Consider the following 24,094-nt stretch of genomic DNA (forward strand, 5'->3'; position numbering starts at 1 on the left):
CTTACCTTCTCCCGGTACTCTGCCCCTCCCCAGCACAGTAGGAGGCCCGTCTCTCGGGCTTCCCCAGTTTCTCCCCGACCTGCTTGCTCTTCACTGTCCTGGTCCGCCCTGGCCAGGATGCCCCACTAGGTTGTGTCAACCTTGAGTACATACCTGAAGCTGGAAGCCGCGAGCGCCTCGGAGGGTGAATTGTAACTAGGAAGGTGAAGCTGATGGGAAAATAAATCTTCAGAGGCCACGTAAGAACTGGGTGTACGCTGCCTCAGGAAAAGAAATTACGCCTCCACGACTAGGAGTTAATTAGCACTCAAGTAGTGAGAAGATCGACTCTCTGATATTCCTTGTGGCTGAGCATAGCTGTCCCTTGCCCACCATCTCCTCAGGGTGGGATCAAGTTTTTCACCCGTGTCGCGACCCAGCAATACCAACCAAGATGTGACTACCGCACGGCCTAATTTGGTGCTGTTAACTCCACGAGCACGACGGCACGATCGTTAGGCACGACGGCACGATCGTTAGGCACGACGGCACGACCCTTGAGCACGACGGTGCAATCTTTGAGCCCGATGGTACGATCTGTGGCAGAGTGTATTGTGTGGTAGAGGTTGGTGGGCAGATAGCGGCAGGTAGTGGGTGCAAGTGAGGGATGGTGGGGGGGGGGGGGGGGGGGGTGATAGAGAGCTGTGGACGATGGATGCAAGTAGGGAAGGGGGCTGGCAGAGAGCAGGTGTGGGAGGGGAAGGGGGTGGGGGGTGTTGGAGAGTAGTGGGTGGTTGGGAGGCAGATGATGGGGGCAGGACACAAAAACTAGCACAGAGGAAGGGCACAAGTGTCGCTGGTGTAAACAGAGAAGACCCGTAACCCGAGCAGGTTCACACCATCACAACTCTTCCACAGACCCTCACACTGACGAAAACTGATAATGAAAATCCCAGCCGAAAATAAAGTCAAATAATCTTAAACGCTTCGACAGCACAGTTACTCTGAATGAAAAATAAACAAACAGAAAACCAGTTTGACAGGATGAACTGTAATGATTGTGGAAACATGTCTTAAAGGTCGATACTAAATGCATACCTAAAATTAACATGGGATAGAATAAGCTGGATCCGTGTGATGAACGGGATGGGGGACGTTCTGGAATGAACCAGAGCACATGAGGGGATCAAGGTAAACCATGGAACAGTCCAGGACTCATCAGATGTTGTCCCTCCAATATCAACTGGTGGTACGGCTTACCGTCAGGTCTGTGTTCTATATAGAACTGCAGAATGTTCGTGTGTACGTCCGTAGCTTCTAGCACTATTTTGTGATATGGATCTAAAACTGAGTTGACAGACCGGTGCGGGTCACATATGGTGTCTGAATTATGGCAGAGTTATGGTACCATGACACCGTAGCCTGGTCACTGTCTGGTAACTATGGTACCATGACACCGTAGCCTGGTAACTATGGTACCATGACACCGTAGCCTGGTCACTGTCTGGTAACTATGGTACCATGACACGGCAGCGTGACCAAGCTCTTCCTACCCCTCACACTCCCCTGCCCAACAATTGTTGACAACTCACTTTGGCAATATCCCGAACACGATGACAACTTCCTCCACATCCAGATCCAAGCGTCATTCATCCTTGCTTGTCACACTTCCATGTTGATCTAAAGCTACGACGAGTAGAAACATGACGTAAAAAACTATCAATAACAAATACATGATAGAAACGTTGGACGAGGCAGAGGAATACGAGGCTACTGGCAGGAGGTGAACATGTCACGAAAAACGAGTCATCTACAAGGAGAGAACAGGTACGTCAATATAGGTGTTGGCGGTTCTGGGAAGGTCCTCCAGGCCAGCAGGTGTGGTGCCCCAACACCTGCGTCAAATACTCGTTTTTCTCACCTCTGTACCAGAATTAACCTGACCTGACGTAGGCCACGTCAGCCCCAGGTGCAGTACGGACACTGCACCACGCCGAAGGACGTCACACTAACAGAAACTTTTTCCCGCGCAATGTTCGCCACGACGCGCGAGGCAGCCTCACAGCCCGACCCGTACATACCGCTCCCTCCCATAGCTAATGTGCAAACCGGAATTCCAAGCTCGGTCCAATCTCCTCTTCCATTACTGAAAGTGTTGAAAGGTCGAGCTATTATCCTCCTGTTCACCCTGGGATAGGAAAACTGCTGGGCAGTCACGTGTGCTTGAGTGTAGGTAGGGAGGGAGGGAGCAGCTGCTCAAGATCATGGTGCTGTCCACCGTGCCACATTCCTCTCTGTAGTAGCACGAGACTGTGGCGCTGTTCATCCTAGCGATAGATAAATCCTGGTGCCAGGGGGTGAGTCAGCTGGCCGTGCCGGCCCGCGCGCGCCCCCTGCATTACCGCGGGCGAATGGCTCTGGAATTTTCAATTACATCTGAGGCAGGAAAAGTGGCAGGAATCTTGATAAGTTTGTCTAATGGTGGCACTGGTGGTGTCAGAGGCGGGAGCACACCAGGTATGGTGCACTGCCTGGTGAGGGCAAGAACCTTGTAATGTGAATAACAAACTTGGCTAGGGCTAGGGCTAGTGCTAGGGTCCGCCAGCCGTCACACGCATCAGGAAGGGCTTGTGTCCTCCGCCCAGCTTTCTTTGCTTAAGTCATTTACGTACAGATTAGGACACAGCAATAACAGACCAGTTCTTCCAGTGTATCTTTTCACGCACCAGAAGAGTAAGTGACTCCATAATATCCCCAGTGGACCACTATTACACCTACCATCCGACGCTCTCTAACTATGTCAAGGAACATAATTAGCATTCGAGGTTTATCATACATAAATCCTCTTCCTGTCTCCACGAAATATGCAAATCGAAGTCAGTCACCAAGTGTGAACCCAAGATATATATTGGTCATTTTCAGTAATGAGACAGCAAAGCGGGCCATTAATGTTAAAGAGCTTGGACTACACACACACACACACACACATATACACACATGACACACAATGTCCCGTCTGGTGACACCACCACACAACCACCACACCGCCACCACAGCTGCGACGGGAATAACCAGCCCGACAGCTTGTAGATCGGCTCGAGATCTCCCCAGGGTGTCCATGTCCGGGGTCATGGCCCTCCCTGGCAGGCGTAATGAGCCTACCAGGGGCTGCTACTTTTTATTTTCATTTCAATGAGGAGTGAGGGAACAGTGAGGTGAGCAGAGCCGCTAAGCGCAGTGCCACAATTCGTCCACTCGATAAGCCACCCCCCACTGCTCCCAGTCCGACCTCAGTATGGCCAGCCAGCCAGTCAGAAGGCCCAATTGTCCAACTCATTCACGTGACCCAATCAGGTGAAGCAATCAGACGGGATTATCAGGAGACATAATGACCCGGGGACGATCAGGACACGGGCCAGAGGGGTCGGCCGACCCGATGTTTTCTTCCATTTTTTCCCCCCAGCAATCACCGGCCAGTCTAGTGCGCACCCCGCGCTCATCCTGTGAGCGGTATTACACAAGGATTACGAGGGTCATAAAAGGCCTTCGTCAGAGCCCAGTGGACAGATCACCGACATAAACTGTGCCATGACAACTGTGTCAACCTTGCCTGGTTATCATGACTGCTCGCTCGACTGAGATACAAGCAACTCATGTCTCATGAGGTCGGTATGATACCATCATCAACGACTCACCAACCAAACCAAAAAAAAAAAAAAACCATTTACGTACAAGAGGAAATGTATAACGTCAGGAGGCAGCCGTCGTCTTGTTACACGGGTGTCACGTAACGTTCCCATAACACTACCCGAAAAGCCAAGAACGTCTCCAAGTGTGACTGAAAGACACTCAGTGTACTGGCGGCCACAGACGAGGTAGTAGTATGTGCCGTGCCTACAGTGCGACTCTGAAACAAATCAAAATCAATCACGAGAATCATGGACGGACTTGGTCGGAACAACGTCGCAAAACGTTGAACGACACACACGCTGCAAAACGTTGAACGAGACACGCTGCAAAACGTTCAACGAGACACGCTGCAAAACGTTGAACGAGACACGCTGCAAAACGTTCAACGAGACACGCTGCTCCCCGATGATGACACAGGCAACCTCATCAAGTATGACTGCTGCTGTTCTCGTGTGTGTTCAGCCCGTGGTACCGTCTGTCAGCTCTAGAAAACACCAGCTGACGGTACCCATACCCTGTTTACCCTGACAATACTGACATTAAGACAGCGTCATGTGACAGGTGATGGCAGAACTATCGTCATCTGTGTGATAATATCTTATCGGGCTGCTAGGAAGCATGGCAGGGTACACTGCAGACACTGTGAACACAGAGTTGGTACCAGGAGCAGCGGCTCCCGGTCCTCTGCCCTCGACCCACCGCCGTCCACGACCAGCAGGTGGGACGACCACGGCCACCTGTGTCTGTGGCGTCCCTCCTAATCATATCTGGATACTCTGGACATAATTACTGGTGGACATAATTACTAGGACCAGTGTAGGGCACTGCTGCGTGTGTGTGTGTGTGTGTGTGTGTGTGTGTGTGCGTGTGTGTGTGCGTGTGTATGTGGGTGTGTGTGTGTGTGTGTGTGTGTGTGTGTGTGTGTGCGTGCGTGCGTGTGTGTGTGTGTGTGTGTGTGTGTGTGTGTGTGTGTTCAACATGCAAATGCAAATAAATATGACGGCAAGTGCACATAAATCACTGTGGGCTCACCTGAGGCCACAGCTGATGTATGTACAGGTAACTCACGTGTGCCAAACGAGGCTGGAACTTGTGAAACATCCAGGACCATCTACATACGGCAGGTGCTACCATCACCACATACACCACACCTCCACCATATACCACATACCACCATACACAACCATACACCACACACCACCATACACCACACCTCCACCATACACCACACACCACCATACACCACACCTCCACCATACACCACCATACACCACACCTCCACCATACACCACACACCACCATACACCGCACCTCCACCATACACCACACACCACCATACACCACACCTCCACCATACACCACAGTAACACACACGTAATCATGAAGACACCATCAGCCCATTTTCCTCATGACAAACAGTAACAGCCATCATTACACCATTATGCCTTAATGATCTCCTGATAATACTTATCTCCAGCAGACTCTAACCATCTGCTGTGACACGGCAGCAACAAGCTGGGGAAACACGACCATCAAACACAACCCAAACACGACCATCAAACACAACCCAAACACGAGCATCAAACACAACCCAAACACGAGCATCAAACACAACCCAAACACGAGCATCAAACACAACCCAAACACGAGCATCAAACACAACCCAAACACGAGCATCAAACACAACCCAAACACGAGCATCAAACACAACCCAAACACGACCATCAAACACAACCCAAACACGAGCATCAAACACAACCCAAACACGAGCATCAAACACAACCCAAACACGACCATCAAACACAACCCAAACACGAGCATCAAACACAACCCAAACAACCCAACAATAACAAACGAAACGGAAGGATGAGAGGGTTTATCAGTCTTGTCATACACAGTTCCTTGGGAGACAAAGTTCCCTTCATCACAGGGAAAGTCCCCCAGCTTACGTCAGGTAGCTGGCAGGAGTGAGGGACCCAGCAACAACATCCTGCCTACATTAGTAACCCACCCTCCCTTGTGCCCTCAGCTGTCCTCACGGTGACACAGACACACACACACACACACACACACCATGACACAGACCACATCACGGGCGTATGAGGTCAAACAGTGACCTGGGGAAGTCTATATACGATAGCCACGAGGAGAATCAATTTCAATCTCAAAAATTTGATTCCAGTGGCCTTAACTCGGGCAGCGGATTATGTACACTACTTGGTCGAAGTTGCCTAGCTTACCTCCCCCTCCACACAGACACACACACACAAACAGTACTCACAAATACTAATCCTACCCACACACTCAACTAACTGTAACTACTTAACCCGGAGTTAGGTACGTCACTACCACCACCAGTATGTATGTACTTGTGGTACACTAGTCTTACGTCAAGAGGTGTGTGTGTGTGTGTGTGTGTGTGTGTGTGTGTGTGTGTGTGTGTGTTACGTCAGAGGAGGACGACGTAGGCGGCGTTATATAAACCGTGGAGCGCTGCTGTGTGGCCTTCTCACGGCAACGCCATCATGCCGACACGTACACACACACACACACAGACACACACACACACACACACACCTAACAGCAAAGCCTGGCAGGAGGTATAGGGAGGGAGGCAAAGAGGCAGCCCTACCAGTACCTACCACGAGCTTCTGGCATTAGAGAGAGAGAGAGAGAGAGAGAGAGAGAGAGAGAGAGAGAGAGAGATGGGGGGATATAATTAGAGGAGCATGTGGCAGCAGATGTGAGGGGGCACAAGTGTCACATTTCGTGCTACATATTCATGTACCCACAGTAAGTACAGCGATGCTGGGAGGCCTGTAATATATCCCTTACGGGAACGTAGTGCCTCCAGATGCTGTACATCATGATGAAATCGTCTAAAAAGACGTGGCTAACAGAACCTGAACTAGAATAAACAGAACAACGATCTAATTAATAATCTAAGGCACGACCTCCTAAGGAGCCAGTATGACAAGTAAGAGAGCCTCCTGACTGCCCCATCCTCACATACACCTGTATCCTCACATACACCTGTATCCTCACATACACCCGTATCCTCACATTCACCTGTATCCTCACATACACCCGTATCCTCACATTCATCTGTCTCCCTGTACTCAAGTTTCTAGAGTGCATGTAACGTGTTGCCCAGAGCAGAGCAGGTGGGGTGATAAATAAACTGGTGTAACTAACTTAACTCCTGGTGATCAGGTGAACAATGACGGCCCCTATCACTCGTCGGGGAAGGGTGGTTTCCAAGCAACACGACGAGGAAGTAGATGATTCTACGATTTTCGTCTGTGTTGCCGTCCATCATTCATCCCGAAACAGTTCTCTCGACACTGCCAGTTTATGAATGAACATCAACCAGGCGAACCCTCTGTATAGTAGTGAGTCTGAGGTGAGTGTGAAACTTCAGGGTAAGATATTTCAGTGTCAGGTAGACACCACACAGGTTTAGTGCCCGTGGTGAGGTGTAGCACGGAGGGTGGCAGGGGCCAGGCCTGAGCCTTGACCAGCTGGCACCAGTACCGTGACGTAGCGCCCGTCCTCACTGGTGGGTCAAGGTCACACGCGCGAGCCTCTCGTCCCGCTGACAATCACTGCCTTCCGCACACCCGCCACACGTTCTCTGTACTTCCTTCACCCTGACCTTTACGGCCAGGTTGATAACACATATCAGTGTACGCAGACACATATATACATCGCACCAGTAACACATATCAGAGTAAGCATAAACATATATACATCACACCAGTAACATAACAGCGTACGCATACACATATATGTATCGCACCAGTAACACATTTCAGTGTACGCATACACACACACACACACACATATATATATATATATATATATATATATATATATATATATATATATATATATATATATATATATATATATCACACCAGTAGCAGATATCAGAGTATGCATACACATATATACATCACACCAGTAACGGGGAGAGATGAACGAGGACAATAATTAATCGGATCAACTGTGGACAAGTGTGTTGGCCAGCTTTCTATGTCAGTGCCTCAGTATAGCTGCATTACCGGGTCGCTGGAGGGACTTGAAAACGTATAATGTGAAACACTTCTTATATAAGAGACTGTATGCAAAGGATTCGATACTCGTACTGAAGGGGTTAAGCACAAAAATTCGCACTTCCTAACGTAAGCAACACCACACATGCGGAACAAAAAGAAGGCCCAGTCCTGCCAAGAACAGCCGGGTGGATCAAGGTTGTACACTGGAGGGCCGACCTACCTATTGATCCAGGTGTCAGGAGTAATTATGAGGCGAGGATGGGCCAGCAAAAGCAGCTGCAGCCTGGTCTCCGGGGTCTGTGCCCTCACCCTGCCAGTCCTACGCCTCAAAATTCAAACAACATACAACAGCAGGTGTGATATGGCGGCAACAGAGACCACAGTCTCACAACAATATAGAGCGTAGTAATACAGAAATACACGGCGAGGTAATGTCGCAATATATGGTGCAATAAAACAGCAATATAAGGGTCCATAATACAGCCAAATCAGAGCTCCTTGGATGATGGTAGACCTGAATCTTAAAGATATAAGAGTTGTAAGAGGAAATACAGACGAGAGATAGGAGACAATTCCACAGCTTCGTTTTCAGAGGGAAGCAGGAATCGTACCGGTCAATCCTCGCGTGCCCCGTGTCCACAGAGAAACCATGGGAAGCAGCAGCCTGAGGCAACTACTGACAGGTAATACAGCAACAAGTGGTGCCGCAGCCTAGCTATTGTAGGAACAGCAACAGGCGCTGCCTTAGCAAGCAACAGAAGGAACGGTAACACAGCAACAGGTGGTACTAAAGCACAGCAACAGGTGGTACTACATCACAGCAACAGGTGGTACTATATCACAGCAACAGGCAGCAATGTGAAACAGCAATATTTGCCACTTTTGTACATCGTATGACACGATAACAAAGCAACAGACGACACACCAGCAGGTGATATCACACAGCCACTGGTGCTACGGTACCACAGCAGAAGATGGAACGACAAAATGCTACCATTTAACACCAAGACTCTAGCACCTAGTACGAACTTACAGCTAACACAAATACTGTACCACCTACCACCAAATACTACCACTTAACACAAGTACCTAACACCATGATTACTGCTCAAACACCACGATGCTACCAGCTAACACGAACTCGTTTCCCTTTAGCACACAAAGATACTACCTTCCTTCTGCAGGGAAACACCAGTTTTAGTTCAGTCAAAATGATGGTCTGGCATTTGACCTGAGCCGTAGGGTTTAGGTCAAAGGTCAGGTCCCTATGAATCTATGGGCTTAATCTGTGAAAACGGCGAGGTTCCGCGGGGTTGGGAGTAGGCCGTGGGGCAATACACGCCAGCTAGCCTAGCCACACACACACACACACACACACACACACACACCAGGAAAACTTATTAAAAATTCCTTATATCGTCTTCCTTCCAGTAACCTTCTTACGTTCAAGATTCAGGTCTACAAACACCCGAACAGCTCATCTTTCAATCACAAAAAATAGAGGACATTCTACTGAGGAAGGCACGGCTCGGTACAGCGTCTGCCCGGCCCAAAGGTCACCGAGCACAGGACCTGGCTGGCACCACACCGCAATGTAACGTACGTACGTGACAAGTCGAGCTTAATGTACATGGCGAGTGACATCCGCACGGAGCACACGTGCCACCTCCTGTAACTCAGCGAGGCCTGACCATGAACTTGATGGACGCAGGGAGAGGGAGAAATAGGGTTCAAGGCGAACACTGGGTGTGGACCGACTTCCTGGCCTGGCTTCCGTAGGTCGCCTCCAGCTACCATTGCGGTCTTAATGTTTCCCGAGGCTCGTCCGTTCACGCCACTGAAACCTCCATGGGGTTTCGACCAACCGGTCCTACTGACACCATCCGGAATATTGCTGCCAAGCCTATGTTACGGTCGTCCAACAAGGTCACTTCACTGTTCGTAAATCGTCAAACTATGCCCCTGAGTAATGTGAGAGGCCTCCAATCACGCCACGAGGCACTTTATGAGGTCGTTCAATCACGACAACACACTGTGAAGGACGACCAGCATATCAGGAAGCACTTAATGGAGATTATCCAATCCGACCAAGCTACTTAAACGCCCTTCTTCATACCTCTGCTAATGTACAATACTCCCTCGTGCGACATGTGCCCACGTACGTCACAGGCAAGCATTTTCAAATGAGGTTGATGAAATGAAATGAGAACTTTACGACCCAGGAAAATGTTACTCATACACAAGCTCTGGTTTTCTTAATAAATCATCGCCTCATTTTGTCGTTGCATGTGCGAAGGAAGAGTTCCCGACCAACCTTTCCTCTATAGCCATCATTCTAAACGTCCAAAAAGAACCTGGTTATATATACTTCACCCACCAACTTACTCTAGGTTTGGTCTTGGCCTAACAACCGTCTACTAACCTAAGCATCTAATTCCAACTTAATGGAACACACGACTAATGAGCTCCATTAAATACTGTTCTAACTTAACTAACTGAACTAATTGTAACGACGCTTAGTTTCTAAAACATAATCAGGTACAAAGAATGACTTCCCTCTTCTGGTCTCGAGCCATTTCTCGTGAACCACCTTGATATACCCCAGCATGAGATTTCTACTCGCTCAAGTATCTGACAGTAACGGCTGGTAAGCGCCAAGTACCCTGAAAATTAACACGTCCATCATTTTTCCCTTGAACGGAAAAGGACATCCTCAGTTTCAACACTTTCAACAACTGTCTTACCGTGTGTAACCAGGTGCAGCCAAACTTAATGGTACCTACTTTAACCTTGGTTTGGATACGAGTGCATGACCAGTGTTGCCAGAGTAGGGTTGCAGAGAAACAAAAAGAAGGCAGCCTTGAAACTTTACTGCGCCTTCCCCACATATCAATCTGGGTTTCGAGAGATATCAATGTATCCATTACTTTCAATTATGCAACAAAAATATGTCTGTGTCTTTCGTTCTCTAACATGAGTGTATTCTAAGCGACCCGGAAATGGCTCAGGACCCACAAGGAGAACTACGTTATCAAGTAGCATTACCAGAGCGTTACTACACATACAGAATATCTGACGACCGACAGGTTAAACATTTGTGAAGCATTAAGCAGTAATATACGAGTATGATATCCGGGGGTGCGCCAGTTCCTGTACGTCACGGTGAAAGTAATCCTGTAAAATCGAGGAAAATTAGGATATCAAAAATGTAATGGGGAGCCATGAGTATTCATAACAACGCAGTAAGGAGACTAATAATAATCTAAAACTAAGATATGGATTAGTATACCTGGAAGTTAAAGTTAAATCACAGTAAGACGTAATTCAAAACAAGTGACCAGTCGGCGACGAGGGGCAAGCCAGGCAGAAAAAAAATCCCAATAATGATATAATCACAACTATTTATGTTTCAGAGAATAAGCGCATCTAAGAACTGTCACAACAACAACAACAAAATAATGGAGCATCATTTGGCCATAATTCAGCCAATGTACTTGTATTCTGGTACAAATGTTTCTTGCCACGTACGACGTACCCCACAATGCTAAATACAAAAATTAGTGACGACCATTTCTAGACTCGTTCAGAGGTCAAAAAGTACCAAAAACATCTTTTGCTATCACGATTCAATTCCATTTCTACCAAAGTTGATGAAACACTACTTTTTTTTTTCAAGTGACCAACATGACACGGGCAACTATGCCCCAATCAAGGCCATCTTGGTATAAAGTAACAACGTAGGAAAGTTAATCAGTTAACCTGTGCTACACATAGCAACTCATCTTCACGAGTCTTGGTACAAAGATATTCACAGGGCATATGAGGGATTCATACTGCATGTGTGAAGCTTAAAGCTTCGATCTTGTGACACGGAAGTCAAGAGCTGAAAGTAAATGACCCGCTCGCAACGCATGGGAAGAACCAGTGTCCTTGTCCTGAACTCATGCATCTAAGTCTCTCTACCGTCCCTGTTAAGTCGCCTGCATAAAAGCAGGAAAGTCTGCTGCTTCGGGCGAGTTCATTCGAAACTTGGTGGCGAAGCATGGCAAGGTCACACGGTACGCTTGATACCACACGCGTTCAGGTTCATTCTATGTACTTACTACCCTAGCTAGCACTGAGCGGCTGCTCGTTCGTCGGTGTGTCCTAGTGTATCCGCAAGACCTCAGGAGATGTTGCATGTTTTCTGCTACTCATTCAGTCTCACATAGTCAAATATCGCATCAATGGATTCGTTACAGTTAGTAAAACTTTATCGTATCTGCATCGACCTTTTGAATTAAACAATATTTATGTAAAACCACAAACAAAACACAGAGAAAACACCAACACAAGAAACCTCACCACATCCGACATTCTTTAATGTTATAACTCGAGGTGTAACAAAGATCAACCAACTGTAACCCATGTGTCGAGTCACCCAATGATCACCTGTCGTCACTCAAGAATCACCCGTCGCGTAGCGTTGTCCACTAATACTGAGCAAGACCTTCCTCTCCCACACGTGTACACAGGACCGTCAACGTCAACCGAAGGCAGTAGAGAGCACGTCAGCTGGCCTCAAGCGTGCCGTGGTGGCGTGCACTCTCTCGCTTGTGAAACAACCGCGTCCACCAACTGTAGGAAAGGCCGCACGCCTGGAGCGCTCGAGCAAAGTTCTGACTTAAGATTTCGAAACTTCGATGTCAATGGAGGAGGAAGAGGCTCCACCACCACCAGTTGGCGCCAATCGTTACATACGCCATGAATACACGCAAATGGTCTACCGGAAGCCAGTAAATCTCAGACTGTGTTTATACGTCAACAAAGTAAAACAAATGAATATTGCCACTCTCATAAGATTGGGGAAACACGCTCTGCTTGCAACACCAACCTTCTCCACCCTAGTGGATGCATGTCATGGAGAGCTTAACATATCTGTCCCGTCAAACCAAGATTTTCTTTTGTCAGGTATGCGGTTTTATGCGTGCATGAAGATCCTGTGAAGCTGTTCCTGGTGTACATGCGATAGAAACCGAATTGTTGCCAGATGGGAGATAATGCCTCTAAATGACGTCACCACCACACCACACTGCGAACACTAGTTAGATTGTGGCGGAGCGTCGTAAACAACAAACAACTGCAAGACATATTACATAATACAACTTTACCACACACACACAGCAGGGTGACACTAGTAAGACAGGAATATTACTGTCATCTCTTCGTACCCTACAGACAATTACCCTGAAGTACGTAGTTCCAACTTGGCTTCCGAGTACTTTGTGGTTCGATAACATTTATGAAAATAAACGAGGTTTGCGCACGTGAGACAGAAGACACCGCCACTCATGACACACTGAGTGACAGGCTCCTACAAAACTTCTATCACGTCTTCGATTGGCAACACACAACCTGAGGCCATCAAATTCCCCAACCTGGTGGTCGCTCTCTACCGCTACCTGCCAGCAGACTCGTCATGATAATAGAGACAGATATAGTGATAAATAGCCAGCTGGTGAACTTGTGGTGACCATGTGCGGTTGATGGGGTACGGTTCGGCAGCCGAGCCTCGGGCTGAAAAGAGAGCGACATCTCCCGCTACCACATTTAACCAAAAAGGAAACTCATGATAATCTGAACCTGGCATTTATTCTAATACACTGATTCCACTGATAGTGCTGCTTGGTGCCTGCTTATATATAATCAATATATTTTGACGAAGTATATCATCAGGTGGTGGTGTGTCGTGTAACATGCGTTACCCCTAGACACTGACTGATCCGCGTTACCTCTGTGGGGTTACAAGCTTTGGCTGTGTGGGCGAGTCTCTGGTTTCTGAGGCTGGCTAGGATTTTTGCGGACCATCTGTACTTACTAGAAATGTCTGCCTACACAATGTTACCTTTACCTGAAGCAATTCTTAATCTTATCATTAACTCCACGCAGCTGTAGTATGGTAACCTGTCTATGCGAAATCTCAGAGGCGGGAAATTTCACGACCTTGGCAAACACGATCAGCCGTGACTTCCCCCTAGAGACCCAACCGCCTCCGACCCGGTGGTTCACCTACCCTGATACGCTGCTGCCTCGCTACGCCAGGGACGTACCACCTCAACATGCCAGGATCATCCTCCATGGTATCCACTCGCTGTCATCAGCAAGGTCTCCCCCTTCCACGGTCTCCAGACATCAAGAGCAAGACTCGCATGGCGAACACATGTAATGTATATGTATTATCTATGTACCTACCTGCCTGCCTCACGACCAACACCACCACCCACACCACGGTACTTCACCATTACTCCCTACGACCCTACAATCACCTCCCCTGACCATCATGACCTATACAAGGCTCTCACCCGCCACCTGACCAGGAGCAGCAGCTTGGGGTGTGTGAGAAGAGGGGGTCGCGAGGGAGGCCAGGAGCGACCCTCCCCCTAACCCGGGGCAGCAGATGGGAGTGTGTGAGACATAGGTCGGGTCGTGGGCCGGGGGTATTAACGACCATATCACGCACACTCACGCCCGCATCTGGTAATCCACTTAACCCAGGGTGTGTGTGGAACAGAACTAGATATACTCCCTACCTCCTCCTCCCCCCACCCTCTCTCTCTCTCTCTCTCTCTCTCTCTCTCTCTCTCTCTCTCTGCATGCGCAACGTCACGCTGCTGAGTCAAGACACGGCAATGATCCTGCGTAAGGATGCTCTGTATATGCAAGAGCGAGAGAGCGAGTCTGCTCAGGGTAGCGCTGCTACCAGCAGCTTCACTCACAGTTCCGGAGACAGTAACTCCTAGCGACCGACCGACGCGTCGTCCCCCCCACCAACCCCAGCGGCGGCGGTGGTGGTGGTCCGGTTTGTTGCCTTCGAGCGACCCCAGTAAAGACCATCACAGTCTAGGGAACCAACAGTACACCTCGTCCTCCCACATGACCGCGTGAGAGAGATAACTGTTCCTCAGACTCCTCCAGGGCGCGGACTGAGGCCTTATCTGCCCGGTTTCCGGTTGGTTTGGTGCCCAGAAACCGTTGCCACACATTCACTCGACGAAAAAAAAAAAAACTATCGTATCAGTCACCGCAAATGATGACGTGCCTACAGTCAGTCAGCGCACTCCTAATGTATCTACCATTAGTAAGCGCACTACAAACGCACCTACAGTCAGTCAGCGCACTACTAACGCATCTACCATTAGTAAGCGCACTGCTAAACATCTCCAGTCAGCGCCCTAGAGTCAGCATAAAACTAACGCATCTAGAGTCAGTCAGCGCACTGTTGGCGCATCCGCAGTCAGCGGCACCACCTGAATGACAACAGCCTTACTCTGACACCATATGAATGACAACAGCTGTAGTTGGCACCATATGAATAAGAACAGCTGTAGTTGGCACCATATGAATGACAACAGCTGTAGCTGGCACCATATGAATGACACCAGCTGTAGTTGGCACCATATGAATGACACCAGCTGTAGTTGGCACCATATGAATGACAACAGCTGTAGTTGGCACCATATGAATGACAACAGCTGTAGTTGGCACCATATGAATGACACCAGTGGCGGCACTACACGGGTGACGAGTAGCAGCTGGCAGAGTGCGAGAGTAGGTTCCCGGTGGGTATCAGCCCGTCCACAAGGGCCGGACGGGTCTTGTGGGTGTGGCTCCTGCTGCCCAACCCGTGTAGGTCTCTCTCTCTCTCTCTCTCTCTCTCTCTCTCTCTCTCTCTCTCTCTCTCTCTCTCCAGTAGATCTAACTCACGTAGGCCTGCCGGCTAGGGCAGGTGCGGCGCGTGGGATGTGGTGTGAAGGGGTACCGAGGGGCTGGTGGTGGTGGAGGTGGTTGTTGTGGCGGTACAGGCAGGTTGCCACACCACCTCCCTCCACAATACACACACACACACAATACACACGTGCCTACTCGCTTATCATAATCCTCTGAAAACGACGGTACGACCCTTAAGTACGAAGGTACGACCCTTAAGTACGACGCTACGACTCTAGAGCACCACGGTACGACCCTTGGGTATCATGAATGGCCTGGTTAGTGCCCAGACCCTTATGGGTCAGACAAGTCTACATTAGCGCACACATGGATCATACCATCGTGTTCGAGGGTCGTACCGCCGTGCTTAAGGAGTTAAATGCACACTGTACACTTAATTTCCACACCAAGCACTAACTACCTACATGTCAGTGGAACATATAAAAATTTCGCGTTGCCGGAATGCATTGTGCCAGTTCTTTTTAATCATATGGGAAATTCACATTTCTCAATACACACGCTTCATAATACACTATCGTCCCTGTCACCTTTGGTCCAAGAGTCCACAATCATTTGAACCCGCGTATATGTGACCGAAATAACGAACCAACACGCACAATCTGCTTCCCATCCAGGTCACATGGATGATCTATATACGGTATGTATGCATGTATGTATGTATATATGTATGTATATGTATGTATGTATGTATGTATGTATGTATGTATGTATGTATGCATTTATGTATGTATGTATGTATGCATTTATGGATGTATGTATGTATATATGCATGTATGTATGTATGTATGTATGTTGGAGCTAAGGCCTCTCAGCAGCTACAGTCCATCAAGCTAGGATTCACAGCAAACGCCACATTCTTTTTTTCAAAGGGCACAAAAGCGGCTTTTCTATTTATACCTCCCCCTCCCCCTCCCCCTCCCGACAAGACTGGAAAATAAGTATTGTAAAAATAGTGTTCTCGTGACGTCATACGGCCTGACGGCCATGAGTGGCTACTCAGGGTACAGGGGGGAAGGGGGGAAGGGAAGGGGAGCGGGGAGACACAACGAGGATGGAACATCATGTATGTACGTACAGCAGACTGTGTGTACGTTACTCTTGTACTCTACTGGGTACGAAGAGGGAAGCACCTATCTACTTATCTACCTATCTACCCACGAATACCTGAGTGCTTATCTAGCTAATAATCTTCCTGGGTACGCTTCTACTCATGAGTATCTACTAGTCTATGACGTTTAACATGAAGCGTTCTATGAGATTTGATCATGATGAAGCGTTCTATGAGGTTAGATCATGAGGAAGCGTTCTATGAGGTTTGATCATGAGGAAGCGTTGAGGTTTGATCATGAGGAAGCGTTGTGATGTTTGATCATGATGAAGCGTTCTATGAGATTTGATCATGAGGAAGCGTTGAGGTTTGATCATGAGGAAGCGTTCTGTATGAGGATTGATCATAAGGAAGCGTTCTATGAGGTTAGATCATGAGGAAGCGTTCTATGAGATTTGATCATGAGGAAGCGTTGTAAAGTTTGATCATGAGGAAGCGTTGTGAGGTTTGATCATGATGAAGCGTTCTATGAGGTTTGATCATGAGGAAGCGTTCTGTGAGGTTTGATCATGAGGAAGCGTTCTGTGAGGTTTGATAATGAGGAAGCGTTCTGTGAGGTTTGATAATGAGGAAGCGTTCTGTGAGGGTGATGGGTGAAACGTGTGACACAGGGAGATGAAAGGGACCGGAGGATGAAACACCAGAGGCAGAACGTGAAACAGGAGGGAGGAAGGGATGGATGGCGAGTGAAACGGGTTCAGTGTCGGGTGAAACAGGACGAATGAGGAGTGAAACATGAATGAGAAGAAATGAGTAGTTGTACGGGAGGCCGCTAGAGGGAAGAACAAATGTGAGGGGATGAGGGAGGTGTCCAGGAAGTGGTGGACATGAGGCGGGTGGAGATCGGCCAACCAACCGCCCGGGTCTTTCCCGCTTAACGAGTGAGTAATTGTATGAGGGCGGGAGGAGTGGTTGGGGGGTGGGGGGGGGGGGGGTAGTGAAGGGGGAAGGTGATGAATGATGAGTGCTTCTGCGACAGGAAGGAGGGGGAGGGGGTATTACATCTGAACAGGAATGCGTAAATGAGGACCTCATGTACGCGCGAATGAGGGCCTGTTATGTGGCGCTCAAAACCTGTTAGGAGAGGATGAGGACCTCACTCACGTTAAGAGTGAGCGCCTCGTCTGTGAAAATGAGGGCATTATTTGTGAGGATGAGCCTCGGTTTGGTGCGAATGAAGGCCTGGCCTGTGTGAATGAGTACGCTAAATAAGAATGAGGTAATAGGTTATATGAGAACGAGAATGAGGGAAAATTAAGACTCAGTTTGACGGTGGAGTCAGGCAATCGAGGATCGCGGAAGAATTTCCCAAGGTGACGAGACTCGAGTGCAGGACGTACGATGGGGGCGTGGAAACCTTAGTAAAGAAAATGATGAGCAAGAATCACACGGTGGTGATGATGAGAACTACCGGGCCACAGTGAGACCCGTGCTGGAGGGCGTGTAGCGGCCACAACTGGAAGATGTGGAGGTTGTCCTCGAGGCTGAACCCCTCGAGCAGGACGGTACGACCTTTGAGCACGATAGTCCAATGTTCTGGCATGACAGACTGCCTCTGACTTGACCGCCAAAGAGCTAGGTTAGAGGCGAGGCCATCATACCCACGGGTAAGGTTATGGGCCAAGCCATGCATCACGGCCGGGGGTCGCATCTGACACGCTCAAAGCTGGACATTTAATAGCTTAACGATCTAAGGAAAAAGAAAAAAATGCGAGGGATTCCAACACCACAACTCCATCATCAAAACTCTCACGAGCAGAACCTGAGTGGTATGTATATGATGTGGTACAACCGTGGCGGCTCAGAATGTGCAACAGTGGGAGGCAGAGGAGAAGAGGTGGCCAAATCATGAAGCTCTTGGGGGAGCAAAACACTGGTAATTCACCGGAACTTGTTCAACCCGCGGGCGTACAAACGGGAATAACCAAGCGACTGATAACACAGGAGAGTTCACTAGCTTCATCAAACACGAGGTTAACATGTTAACCTGGCCCAGGGGCAGCCGTGGATAGCAGGGGTGTCGTCTGATGCGTCAGTTTCCTGGCTGCAGGAAGTCAGTCCAGAACACATTTTCTATACATTTTTCGTAGTCCACATTAAGGAATATTTCAGGATATTTTTTTGTCTTTTCATTTTCTGTTTCACTTCGAAGTGATATACAGTGGGACATTTATGGTGTTGTATGAGGTCCAACATCAACATGAAACATTATAAAGGTTGTCTTAATTTGCTAGGCTCAAGTTTTTTTTTTTTGGGTGAGACTGTTGGAATACATCACCAACCAACGGCATCACTGGGTCTAATAGTCCCGTAACTTGCTAGTGTTCTCGCCAGACGAAACAAAGAACTGGTTTAGTTCGTGCCTTGGAGAAGTTACTGCCATACAGATGCCTCTGTGGTCCAGGACGAGGTACCGTATCGTGAGAACTAGGGCGGAGACGCTGCCCACCAAGGCAATCACCGGTAATTACGTCACCCACCGCAGGAAGCCTCGTCACCATTCCCATTTTCACGGGTACCAATCCGTTTGTTGACCCCCTCCCACTTGGACATGCGCTAGAGATAAGTCATGCAAGTGTGTGTATCAACTCGTTATGAAGTTTGATTGGGCAGTTAACTTCTCGAGCACGACTGTACGACCATTACTCGCGGCAGTACAGCAGTACAGTATCGTCTTGCTCAAGGGACTCTGGAATGCGACAGAGGACTTGCACTTGTGTCTGACATCTTGCTGAAGAGGAAAGGGCTAAAGGTCATCATCGACAGAGGCAGGCATAACAGCTGACCATGTTGAGACGCCACGTTACCTGGCTGGTCCGGTACGGCACGCAATGTGAGCTGGTGGTCAGGGTTGTGGTGAGGGCTGGTGGTGGACAGGCCACGGATGCATCAAACCAACCATCCTTGGCTAGTCACCACAGCTGCTGCACCACAGACAGCGCAACGCAGCATTGCAGCGCTGAATGCAAGCCAAAGTCAGAGAGCGAACCACCTGTCGCTTGCAAGGCATGAATCCTCCACCTCCAAGGGAGGGAAGCGGTAAGAGTGGATGAGAGAGAAGGAGAGAAAATGCTAGAGCGGTTATACCATCTGAGGATCACAGTGTGTCTCAGTGAGAGAGATGGGAACACTGACGCAATGAGGTTCACATGCGAATACGTTGTTGGACGTAAGAATGAGAGTGAGAGTCCTTCAGATAGGAAAATATATACGATGTGAGAACACCGTTACAATGACGCACGAGGTCATGCCCCACACACACACACACACACGTGCGCGCGCACCGAGGGAAGCCCACCACACAATCTTATCCTAATATTGACACCTGCTGATGAGAGGAACAGCCGATCCTTCTCTAGCGATCACAGGTCAAGAGTTGCAGATAAGATACTCCAGGACAAGAACTGGCGTACCTCTCCCCCCCCCCCCCCCTCTCTCTCTCTCTCTTTACCCTCCCCTCCCTCTCACTCTCTCGCTAATAAGGGAGAACAAACATTGCCCAAGTATCTCCTGCGCGTCGTAAAAGGCGACAAAGAGGGGCTGGGGCGTGGGGCTGAGAATTCTCCCCTTGTGTATCATCACTTTCAACAGGTAACGATTGAAGAAGCAATTACTGGATTTTTCCTCAAAGTCTCAAGTCTAAGCCCTACTTCGCTAAGCCAGGAAGGGCGAGTACATGTAAATATCATGTGTGTGTGTGTGTGTGTGTGTGTGTGTGTGTGTGTGTGTGTGTGTGTGTATGATCTCTATGAAGCGTGAGTGAACGGTGAAACAGACAACAATGAGCCGCGTCCGTAGCCAACCACCGTGGCCGGACACAAGGCGCAATTATAGCGGTATCGCTCCCTCCCACGGAGGGTCAAGTGGCTACACTGCTCCCATCATCAACCTTCAGCACGGGAGCTGAACCTTAAGAATACATACACCCACCTGAGCACCATACAACCCTTGAGGGTCAAGGTCGAAGTCCATGCCATCAAAACCCCTGGGTCGCACCTTCGTGCTCAAGGGTAGTGAACATGGTGCTGGAGGGGCGTACTGTCGTGCTCAAGGGTCGTGAACATGGTGTTGGAGGGTCGTACTGTCGTGCTCAAGGGTCGTGAACATGGTGTTGGAGGGGCGTACTGTCGTGCTCAAGGGTCGTGAACATGGTGTTGGAGGGTCGTACTGTCGTGCTCAGGAGGTTAAACCCATACTAGCATTTCGCATCAACAGAAGTATCCACAACACTACGAGGGATGTTAGCGTTCCATGTGACTACTGTCAGGCGAGGCTGTCACGCCCTCTCGAGATGATACGACCCTTGTGCGAAGACTGTGTGACGGTTCATCTGCTGCCATGATTGGTCATAAGAACGAACCACTACTGGTCGTGCAGACACATACATACAGCACTGACACACCCTTCCTGCTGACCCCAAGGCCATCATCCACATGAACATCCCTGCAACTGACACCTGGGGATCCCCAACATGCAAACACGTGTTGTCATGATCATTAAATCTTATTCATAAGTGTTGTACGTCACACACACACACACACACACACACACACACACACACACTCGAGTATAACTCGCTCCCCGCACCAAAGTCAACTCTGTTGTCTTGCCTCATAGTTCTCTTTATACATTCAGGACTGTCGAGTGGCTGTTATGCCCTGCCCAGGCCACGGTAGGTAGGTAGTCATTAAACCACTTAACTAACTAGGAGGAGCGAGGCCCCTGGGGGGCCCATACGACTGACATTGCTACACAGAATCGGGTCAAACTGCACAAAATTGCTTACTCTTGAGGTACGTCAACCTGCATTAGATAACTGAGGTAGGCGTCGCTGAGCGTCACTGTGCACAGGGAGGGTCGACACCGTAGCGGGAGGAGCGCCCCACAGCCGCCCACAGAGACCAAAAGGTAGGGAGAGAGACCCTCCCGTTATGACGGTGGTGTGGTGACCTGTGGCGGACCCGTGGCCGGTGTGGTCCGTCGCTAGCTGGGGCAATCACGGCCCATCATAAGCCTGAGTCGCATCCCCAACAACGATGTAACGCAGCATTAATTACTTACCCGAACAATACCACACAAACATCCCGGTAATTACAGCCACAAATATCCCGGTGATTACTTCCACAAATATGGTACAGACACTCAGAGTTACTGAAATTTCGCACTGTAGTGTCATAACACCATCCAGGGCACTCCTGGGAGAAGGGTGAACCCATCTCGAGATAAATAAATCTGTTGGACAGAGGGCTTTACCTTGCGCTGTGGCGGCTGTGTTGAGATGAACGCGTCGCGCCCTTCAAGTGTGCGTGACGTGAGTGCGTTATCTGTAGTCCCCACTTTTGTCTGAGTGGATGATGTCCATAGCTTAGCCCACGTCATATTTCAATGCACGTTCTGAGCTTGCTCCCAACCAACCCCAGGCTGCGTGTCCCTCACCGACACTGTTATCCTCTGTCTACATATACTTGCACAAATAAAGCATTGTTTACAATCTAGGCGCATCCCTACACATGTGCTGTGCAGTTACGGCGAAGACTGGATGTCTCGCGCCCGCACTGCATAGATATACGAGGTATCGAGACCTTTGAAAAGCAGGGTAGCCCTAAACTCACCGGTGATCCACCTTACATCAACCAAATCATCTGATCTTCCCCGTTATCTTGGTGTGTCCACGGGGGTACAACCCAGGAGCTGGGGTGGCACTGCCCGCGTGCCACACTGATGAGCCAAACACCTCAACTTAGGGCGAGATGACGGACAGCGGCGCCTTGTGGTGAGGGTAGTGAGCAAGTCGTGCATGTTGCTGCTCCTCCCCCTTCACCAGCTGCCACAGTGCCTGGCTATTACCCCGCAATAGCTACCGCATGTCTCTAGCCCGCACCATCTACCGTAAGTCACAGCTCTTGACCTGCACTAGCTGCCACAGGTCACGGGTCTTGCCCTGCACGAACTGCCACAGGTCACTGGTCTTGCCCTGCACCAGCTATCGCAGGTCATAGCTCTTCTCCAGCACTAGCCGAAGCAGGTCATGGCTCTCGCCCTGCACTAGCTGCCGCAGGTCATGGCTCCTGCCCCGCATGGCTGCGGCCTGGAGGTAGGACAATGAACACTTCACAGAACAAAACAAAAAAGTAATCCCCACAAGCAACATGTAAAGACGGAACACACCAGACAATAATGGCATGGCTCCGTGCTTGAGAGGACACAAACATGACACTCACGCCGGTCTGATCCCACGTAGGAAGCAAGTTACGAGACATTCCTCAGGAATAACTGCAGGAGAAACTGAGACGCCAGCCATGTCTTGCGAAAACAAGACGTAACTTTCCTCCAAGTGAAACCTCGTCCCAAACTTTCTTCCAAGTGGACACCCTTAAGAAATAAGATCCTTAATCCCTAAAATACAAGCGTGACATAAACATTAAGAATATGTTTACACTAGGTACCACACAACACAGACACAGAGTTCACGAAACAGAAATGAAAGTGGAGAACGGGCCACGAAGGGAGGCGTGGGGAGCTGGAGGGAAGTGTACGATACCTTGTAAGTCCCACGGCGGCCAGGCCGACACTGGCAGCAACCCAGAACGCTAGCAGTAACGTTGCCTCGCTGGGGCAGCGAGAGTCCTGCCTACAGTTGCCTCGCTGGGATTATTACCTCTACACAGCCATCACCTTCGGAGACATCCCGCTGCTCCACCCGTCTACAACAGACACACAGACACCGCTTCATCCGGTCATATATTCCCTTCTTCTTCAGCACGACGGTACGACGCTTTGGTGTATTTCATGTGACCCTGAAGGGTTAGGCTAAAGGCCAGGCCATTATACCCTAAAGGTCGCGCGGTTGTGCTGATGGAGCGGCCTCCATTACTGACATACAAGAGAAAATGACAGAATTTCTTTAAAAAAAAAAATGCATCTCAAAGGAAGGGAGTAAAGGAGGGACTCGGTTCTGACGATGAAACAGTAGAGGAGGAATGGTTAACCTATTAGGTGGAGAGTAGGGCAAGTGGGCGTCGATTTGTTGACATGAGGACCTGCACCCGGATCATGTCCTGCTGCTCCCCCGCCACACACACACACACACACACACACACACACACACACACACACATTATTCCCAGTTATCCGTCTTGTTCAACCACCGACTGACTGACAGAAACTGGCTAACGCTACTGGAGATCATTATGTTTCAACTAAACCGACCCCAGGATTGGTTCTAGACGGCTATTACCTGGTACACACAGGATGACCCCATGAGGAAGATACGATCGAGCCTTTGTGTTGTTTTGTTCCAGATTGATAACGAAATACAAGATAGTAGTACTATGCTTCTGATCAAATATGACAGTTCCTGAGTTAATTGTAATCTAGGTTTTGTCATATTTGTGATGAAAAGTATAGAACTGAAGTTGAAGCAAACACGTGAAAAATAACCTACACCAACGAGGGATTTACTGAGAAAGTCCTACGAGCTTCGCAGTTACTG

The 24,094-nt window shown here is 49.1% G+C and overlaps 1 protein-coding gene across 6 annotated transcripts in view; it reads right to left on the reverse strand.

Moving 5' to 3' along the window:
• Window positions 1-24,094, reverse strand: part of LOC139767329 (carboxypeptidase B-like) — a 46,274-nt gene that overhangs the window by 17,123 nt on the left and 5,057 nt on the right. Inside the window, exon 1 of one of the 6 annotated variants that reach the window (XM_071696642.1) lies at window positions 23,144-23,258. The exons of 1 other annotated variant lie outside the window; for it this stretch is intronic. Coding sequence is in view for 2 of the 5 variants with exons in the window: in XM_071696635.1 (XP_071552736.1) it covers window positions 21,856-21,981 (126 nt within the window). In the remaining 3 variants the exon portion in view is untranslated. Of the gene's footprint in view, window positions 1-12,158; window positions 12,311-12,952; window positions 13,022-14,482; window positions 14,687-21,855; window positions 21,997-23,143; window positions 23,259-24,094 lie in introns of those variants that run through there. 4 more of the 6 variants (XM_071696635.1, XM_071696643.1, XM_071696636.1 and 1 more) reach the window with 4 other exon arrangements.

The sequence above is a fragment of the Panulirus ornatus genome, chromosome 59, assembly GCF_036320965.1.
Source record: "Panulirus ornatus isolate Po-2019 chromosome 59, ASM3632096v1, whole genome shotgun sequence".
Lineage (NCBI taxonomy): Eukaryota > Metazoa > Arthropoda > Malacostraca > Decapoda > Palinuridae > Panulirus > Panulirus ornatus.